Source organism: Molothrus aeneus, chromosome 15 (genome assembly GCF_037042795.1).
Source record: "Molothrus aeneus isolate 106 chromosome 15, BPBGC_Maene_1.0, whole genome shotgun sequence".
Lineage (NCBI taxonomy): Eukaryota > Metazoa > Chordata > Aves > Passeriformes > Icteridae > Molothrus > Molothrus aeneus.
The window spans coordinates 16,688,641-16,696,891 of record NC_089660.1 but is presented as its reverse complement, the minus strand read 5'-3'; the positions used below and the strand labels follow the sequence as shown (position 1 = coordinate 16,696,891).

General features: G+C 63.0%; 1 protein-coding gene across 1 annotated transcript; it reads left to right on the top strand.

The window, feature by feature from the left end:
* Positions 1 to 885: 885 nt before the first annotated feature.
* On the top strand, positions 886 to 7,664 carry LOC136563044 (START domain-containing protein 10-like). The gene is made up of 6 exons (XM_066560193.1): positions 886 to 1,375; positions 4,955 to 5,102; positions 5,192 to 5,295; positions 5,386 to 5,503; positions 6,193 to 6,245; positions 6,781 to 7,664. Exons 1-6 carry the CDS (start codon positions 1,211 to 1,213, stop codon positions 6,991 to 6,993), a joined length of 801 nt encoding a protein of 266 aa, XP_066416290.1. The 5' UTR covers positions 886 to 1,210; the 3' UTR covers positions 6,994 to 7,664.
* Positions 7,665 to 8,251: the final 587 nt, after the last annotated feature.

Sequence of the window (8,251 nt, the reverse complement as noted above, 5' to 3'; positions counted from 1 at the left end):
TTCAAGAACCCCAAAATTCCAGTCAAGAGAAACCTTGTGGACATCAACAGGATGGGCAAGATAACCCCAGGTGTCAGGCAGGCTGGGGCCTGGGGGCTGAGCAGGATCCCAGTGAAAGGTCCTGGAGAAGGCTCTGGACAGGAGGATGGACAAATGGACAGCATGAGGAGGATGTGGCCCCAGCCTGGGTGCTCTGTGCAGCACCAGGAAAGCCCAAGCTCTGTGCTCAGGGTGGCTCCCAGTCCAGGGAGAGATGGAGGGGCTGGGAAAGGAGCAGCAGATGCTGCTGGCAGGGCTAGAGCTGGGGGAGAGCTGGGCTGGGCTCTACCAGCACCCTGCAGGTGCCCTGGGGGCAGAGCCAGTCCCTCTCAGCAGGGCATGACTGGTGCCCAGGGACAAGAGACATTCACTGCAGCCCCAGGCTGGGCAGTAGAATCGATATTTCACCCTGGGGAGGTGGCACAGCTGTGGCACCGAGGTGGGCACGTCCATCCTTGCAGGCTGGGCCGAGCCATGGGTGACCTTTCCTGTGCTGCTGGTGGGAGGGGGCTGGACACCCCCAGGGGTGCAGCACGCTGGGAGCCCAGCGAGGGCCCCCTCCCCTCCCCAATCCTTCCCCCAAGCCCCAGGGAAAAGCTGATAACCCATCCTGAGCCCGGAGTCCTGTGCGCTGGGCCGTGCCCCCTGCCTGGCCCACATCCAGCTGCTGCCTCTGGGCAGCCGCTGCTGCAAAGTCAGGCACTCAGATTGCCGAGGAAGCAGCGAGGGGACAGCAGGGGTGGCAGCCCGGGGGGCTCGGGGAGCCGGGGGCAGCCGTGCCCTGAAAGCCGAGCCACCTGCGCGCTGCTACCTGCTGAATAATAGAGGAGCGCAGAGAAATGTGATGCTGCTGAGGCGGCCCGGGAGGACATCCGAGCTGCCGGCAGCTGCGAGAGCGACCGCAGCCAAGGAGCCTCCTCCGAGCCCCACGGAGCCTCCTCCGAGCCCCAAGGAGCCTCCCAGCCCCGCGGGCTGCCCGCAGCGCTCTGCCCGGCCTGCCCGGGGTGCCCGGCCCGCTGCAGGGGCACGGGCTGGGGCTGGCAGGACCATGTGAGCTGCCCGGGCACCCAGCGAGCGCAGAGCCCAAGGGCAGGGCTGGGTGTCCGGGAGGGGAGGCAGAGGCTGCCCAGAGGCGGTGCCGCGCCCGCCCGGGGGGCAGCAGCTCAGCCCCATGTCCAGAGGAGGGGAGATGGTTTATATCCCCGATGACTCCGACTTCAGCTCCTTCAGGGATCAGTGCGAGAGCCTGGAGGGCTGGCACTGCCGCTACAACAAGGCTGGCGTGACCGTGTGGAGTCAGGGCCAGGAGGAGAGCTGCACCGTGCAGAAAATCAAGGTAAGCGGAGCTTCCCTGCTCCAGCCGTGTGCCGGCGGCTCCGAGGGTCCCTGGGCGCTGCCCCGTGCCAGTCCGGCCTGCCTGGGGGTGTTTCTGCCCCGAATTACAGGGCTGGGCAGGGTTAGACCCCCGAAGGTGCTTCCCAGCTGCTCCTCGGGCTCCTGCTGCCGGCCCGGGGCTGCACCCGCCGGGATCCCCCAGCTGCTGCTTACATGGGGGCTGTCCCTGCTCCCCACAGCATCCTGCTGCTCCCATGGGGCTGTCCCCTCTCCCCACAGCATCCTGCTGCTCACCTGGGGCTGTCCCTGCTCCCCACAGCATCCTGCTGCTCCCGTGGGGCTGTCCCCTCTCCCCACAGCATCCTGCTGCTCACCTGGGGCTGTCCCTGCTCCCCACAGCATCCTGCTGCTCCCGTGGGGCTGTCCCTGCTCCCCACAGCATCCTGCTGCTCCCATGGGGCTGTCCCCTCTCCCCACAGCATCCTGCTGCTCATATGGGGCTGTCCCTGCTCCCCACACCGGCAGGGAGGCCCTGGGATCAGTCACATTGTGGAGATGGCCCTGCCAGAGCCCCCCCCAGGCTCATGGGACGTGTCCCCGGTGTCCCTTCCCCGGCTCTAACATCCCCTCCCATCCCCAGGGGCTGGGATCCTGTGGCAAGCCCAGGTGCTGCTCTGGGAGGTTTGTCACTTGCTGGGGTGCTGCAGAGGGACAGGAAGCTCGGCCATCCCTCAGGTACCTTTTGGTTGGTCTGCACCGCCCCAGTGGCACGGCCAGGCGGCCCTGGGCACACCAGGAGTGGCTGCAGGGGGCACAGGGTGAGCCCAGGGTGAGCATCCCAGGCTTTGGCTTTTCGGGCACCAAGAATCCCAACCCCTGGGCAGGGATGGGACCGGAGAGGAGAGGAGAGGAGAGGAGAGGAGAGGAGAGGAGAGGAGAGGAGAGGAGAGGAGAGGAGAGGAGAGGAGAGGAGAGGAGAGGAGAGGAGAGGAGAGGAGAGGAGAGGAGAGGAGAGGAGAGGAGAGGAGAGGAGAGGAGAGGAGAGGAGAGGAGAGGAGAGGAGAGGAGAGGAGAGGAAGAACATCCGACCTGCAGGGCAGCCCAGCTGCTGGAGAGCATTAGGGTTAAGGTTAGAGCTCACCCAGCAGTGTCACCACAGCCTCGGGGAGGTGAGGAGGAGGGAACAATGCCCTGGGAGAGGCTCCTGAGCACAGGACAGCCAGCAGTGCCTGTCCTGCAGCTGGGGCACGAGGAGGAGCTGGGCACACACGGCTGCCATGGACAGAGACCCCTCAGGGCCAGGGGGAGGAGCAGGAGCAGCACTCTCGGCAGGGCTGCAGCTCCAATTCACATTTCCCTGCTGCTGTGAGCCGGGAAGAGCTTCTGCAGCTGGGTCAGGGAGCATTTAAACCAGCTGGGCATGCACAGGATTAAGGAGTGCTGAGGGGTCAGGCCAGGACCTCTTTGAAAAGTCCTGGTGACTGCAGCAGGTCCCTGACATGTGGGAAGAGGCAAAAATCACATTCCTGCCCCAAAAGGAAGCTCCAGCGGGAAGGACATGGAGAACGTGCTCCTGGGAGCCATGTCCTGAAGGAGGAGGGCAGTGGTAGCAGCAGCAAGGACCTGCCAAGGGTAAATCCTTCCCTGAGCAGCCTCTGCAGGGAGAGCTCTGGCTCTGTGGGCAGGTCCAGCCTTGGACAGGGCTTCCCGTGGTGGGATCTGGACTGGAGACGTGGATGCTGCTCACAGTGACCAGGACAGGCTGGCAGGAGCCCCTGGAGTCCCCAGCCTGGCAGAGGGGCTGCAGCTCTGTCCCCCCTGCCACCACTGAGCCCCGCAGGGAGGGGACCCCGGAACAGGCAGGTCCTGGGCAGTCAGGGAGCATCACCAGCCTGGTTCAGGGCAATCATGGGGGTGTCCCTGCCCTGGAGAGGGCCTGGGCACGGTGCAGGGGTTGGCACTGCCCAGAGCCCTTCCCAAAACATGGGATGCAGCCTGAGCTGCAGAGCTCTCTTGGGGTCAGGAGAGCCTCATTCTGTCCATTAACTGAGGGAGTTAATTACCTCAGATTCCCTGAACAGCTGGAGCTATGGATTTTTCCCACCCGAATTCCCTGTGGATGGGCTCTGTGCTTTCCCCATCCCTGCTGCTGTGCCTGGCAGGGCCGCTCATCCGAGCCTGCAGGGGGTGGTGGACAGGCTTTAGTGGGGCATTTGGGGCTGCAAGGCTGCGACGCTCCCTCCGTGACAACCGGAGTCTCCTGGAGGCCTATGAGCTCCACCTGCAGCTGGAAAAATCCATTTCCTTGCAGCAGCAGCACCTCCAGACCCCGCTGCAGGCAGGGAGGGAGAGCAGGAGGCGGGGGCTGGGTGCTGCCACCCTCCCCGTGCCCTGGGCACTGCAGCGCATCTCCGAGCCCGGCCTGGGCACGAGTCCACCCAGCCCCGGCCACCAGGGAAAGCTTGCCCGAGATTGATGGCACCTGCCACGCTCACAGGGCCATCTCCGCTTACACGGCGCCTCATCAAAGATGCAAGGGCTCTAACGAGGAGCAGATGACATCTCCCTCCTGCCGGCGCTCGGAGGAGCAGGGCGGCCGCCTTCATCAATAATGCACGGCTGGCGCGGCCGGGCAGCTCCGGAGCTCCGGTTACAGCCGGGCCCGACAGCGCCGGGAGCGGGCCCGAAACCCCCCCGGGAGCGGTTCCGAAACCCCCCGGGAGCGGGCCCGAAACCCCCCCGAGGGCGGCCCCAAAAGCCCCCTGGAATGGGTCTGACATCCCCCGGGATCGGACCCCACTCCCAAAACTATCATGAAGCACACGGGCAGCCCCTTGTTTGCCCTGCCAAATGGGGAAGGGGGCAGGGACCAAAGCCTGGACCAGCGGGATCACTGGTGTGAGGGTCATTCCAGCCCCACAGTGGCTCCAGGGCTGTCCTGCAGCAGGGACTGTCCTGTATCCTCCATGGCTCAGGGACAGGGGACAGCCCAAACCCCTCATGCCATCCTCCATGGCAGAGGGACACAGGACAGCCTGAAGTGCTGGTGCCATCCTCCATGGCACAGGGATGTGACACAGCCCAAAGTCCTGGTGCTATCCTCATGGCACAGGGACAGGGGAAAGCCCAAACCCCTGGTGCCATCCTCCATGGCACAGGGAAATGGGACAGCCTGAAGTGCTGGTGCCAGACTCTATGGCACAGGGACAGCCCAAAGTCCTGGTGCCATCCTCCATGGCACAGGGACACGGGACAGCCTAAAGTGCTGGTGCCATCCTCAATGGCACAGGGACATGGGACAGCCTGAAATTGTGGTGCCATCCTCCATGGCACGGGGAAACAGGACAGCCCGAAGTGCTGGCTCCTCCACGGCACAGGGACACAGGGCAGCCCAAACCCCTGGTGCCATCCTCCATGGCACAGGGACACAGGGCAGCCCAAAGCGCTGGTGCCATCCTCCATGGTGGCACAGGGACAGGGGACAGCCTGAAGCCCTCGTGCCATCCTCCATGGTGGCACAGGGACAGGGGACAGCCCGGAGTGGGCCCAGCCCAGGCTGGTGCTGCCCCTCTCCCCGCAGACCCGCATCTCCTGCAAGGACGTCCCTGCAGAGACGCTCTATGACGTGCTGCACGACACCCGCTACCGCAGCAAGTGGGACTCCAACATGATCGAGACCTACGACATTGGCCGCCTCACCGTCAATGCTGATGTGGGATACTACTCCTGTGAGCACCCCTGAGAGCCCCGGCCCCCTCCCCAGCCCCATGAGTGTGTGTGGGGCCACGGGGCCGGGGCTAACGGGATCTGCCCGCAGGGAAGTGCCCCAGCCCCCTGAAGAACCGGGATTTCGTCACGCTGCGCTCCTGGCTGCCCCTGGGCAACGACTACATGATCATCAACTACAGCGTCAAGCACCCGGTGAGCCCCAGCTGCCCCAGACCTGGCAGGGCTGTCTGCGGGCACAGGCGGGGCTGGGCAGGCTCTGAGGTACCCGGAATCTCCCCACAGAAATACCCACCCCGCAAGGATTTCGTGAGGGCCGTGTCCCTGCAGACCGGGTACCTGATCAAGGCCAACGGGGACGGTGCCTGCATCCTCTATTACCTCACCCAGGTGGACCCTCGAGGTGAGTGCCCCTCACCCAGAGCTCATCCCCCTGGCTCTGATTTTATATTATGCCACTTTTGTTTTCCCCTCTCCCCTCTCCAGCCTAAAAAGGTTCCATCTGTCTGCTAATCTCTGATGCTCCCAGCCATAAGAACCATTGTCCAGTCAGTGGAACTCAAATTTTGGTTTGTAGGATCATGGACTAAAGGCTTTGGGATCCTGTGTTCACAGAAATATGCGTGTCACCATATGTGTGTCTCTGCTATGCAGGTTTATTGCATGTCTTTTAATGCTGCAGAATTCTTTCCAGAAGGTAGGCTCAAGGCTTTCCAGAAGGTAGGCTGAAGCCCAGAGGTCATGTAGGAAGACATGGTATCAATTAGAAAAAGAGTAATTCTGGCCTGGTGTTTTGCATCTGCAATAGTCACAATCTTCTATTAATTCAAAAGTAATACAATTTACTTTTATAGAATAACCTCTTTTTCAAAATCCAACAGTAGAATTAGTTCCACAAACTCATTCTGGAGCCCTCCCATTGCTACATTACCTATGCATATCCAAATGGCTCTCCATCACCCAGGCACCCAGGAATGGGGACAGCCTGAGGATGCAGGAGTGCCACGCCAGCCCTGGGGGTGCTGCAGGCCCGTGGTGCCTCCCCTGGGGCTGGCCCTGCTTCTCTGGTGACAGAGCTTTGGGCTCTTGCAGGGTCGCTGCCGAAGTGGGTGGTGAACCGTGTGTCCCAGTTTGTGGCACCGAAGGTAAGGAAGGGGATGGGAATCATGGGCAGCAGGGATGAGCTGCCCAAATTACCCCGGGTGAGGGCAGGGTGGGTGACCCCAGGGCTCACAGGGTGGGTGCTGGGTGACCCAGGGTTCTGAGGAAGAATGCTGGAAGACCCAGAACTCATGGAATGGTGCTGGGAGACCCAGAGCTCGTCCTGGGTGACCCAGAACCTGCAGGACGGGTGTTGGGTGGTCCAGAGCTCACAGGATGGGTCCTGGGTAATCCAAGGCTCTCAGGATGGGTCCTGGGTAATCCAAGGCTCTCAGGATGGGTGCTGGATGACCCAGAGCTTGCAGGATGGGTGCTGAGCGATGCAGGGCTCACAGGATGGGTCCTCAGTAATGCAGAGCTGCCAGGATGAGTGCTGGGTGACACAGAGCATGCACTGGACACGTTGCTGGGACAGCCAGGCCCCAATCCCCTGCCAGCACCCCAAACCCTGCAATGGGGTGCTGGGAGCTGTTCCCACAGCCCAGAGCAGCCCAAACCCCAGCCCTGCCGTGCCCTCAGGCCATGAAGAAGATCTACAAGGCTGGGCTGAAGTACCCGGAGTGGAAGCGCCGGCACGACCCCGGCTACAAGCCCTGGGTGTACCCCGAGCAGAACACGCTGCCCAGCGTCAGCCTGGCCGAGCTGTCCGTGCAGCACGCGGATTCCCTGGAGAACATCGACGAGACCGGCCTGCCCGAGGAGCACCTGAGCACCAGCGACCACGAGGCCTGAGCCCTGAGCACAGGGAACCCCCTCAGCACCCAGGCTTGGCACCCAGGGGGCACAGCTGGGAATTCGGGCTCTCCCTGCTTCCCCATAGTCACATCTGCTCTCCAAGTCCTTCATCGTTGATCCCTCTCCCTACCCAGGCAGTGGGAACTGTCCCGTGGGATCTGTGCAGCCACAGGGGCTGGGAAGAGGCAGGATGGGCACCCTGGTGGCCCCTGTGCCCATGCAAATGTCCCCACAGGAGACAGAGCAGGCAATGGGTGTTCAAGAGAGGCTGGGCAGGAGCTTTGCTGGCACCAGGATACAGCTCTGCCTCTGTAAGACCCTCAAAGGCCCAGAAGTGGGGGGTCTGTTAGGGTCCTGCCCAGGCTTTGCAGCAGCACGAGGTGTGGATTGACCCTGTCTGGCCTGAGGTCCAGCTCAGGCTGGACCCACTGCAGCCCCTCCAAGCTTAGTGTGACCCCCCCATCTCAGGGAGCCCTCCCAGGCCCTCTGCTGAGCACCAGGCTCACCTCTGCAGGCTGGCTCCAGCCCAGCTGGCTCTGGGGACCCCTTCCCCTGCTGGTTTGGGGGGTTTGTCCTGGCACTGGGGTCCTGGGCCTCCTGTGTCCCCACTCTCCCAGTGTTTGCCGCTGCTGTGGTTCCTGGCACAATAAAGGGGTTGGTGTGTGTGAGAGCTCACGGGGCTGGCACAGCATGGGGAGGGGGCTGACACAGAGCCCACCCAGAGGATCCAGCTCTGAGTGGGACAGGAGGGCCCATCCACACAGCCCCAGCACCCTGGCATGACCCTCAGCAGGGACAGAAGTGGCTCCAGAAGGACAGGACAGGGATGCTGGGCTCTGCACCCCACAGGAGCGTGCGTGGGCAGGGGGCAGCTTCCACCAGACAGTGGGAAGTTGGTCCAGACAGGCACTGCCGTGGGAATTCGCTGACAAATGAGGGATTTTCCACCCCCTCCTCGCCCCCACACCTGAGGCAGCTGCTGCTCTGTCCCCAGCTGGGTTTGAGCCTGAGCTGTGCAAGGTCAGAGCGGATGGGGGTGTCACTGCAGCTTTGGGGGTCCCTCTGACCCAGCTTCACCCCCCTGAGCCCCCTGACACCCTGGTCCCACTCCAGAGATGTCCTGTGTGTGCTTCCCCCACTCCTGGAGCTTTTCTCCACCCCAGTATCTCAGGCACGGATGCCTGCTGTCCCTCTTTAGCCACCCTGTTAGGTCACAAATGTCCCTGCTGCCTCCGGGGACATCACACACACACGG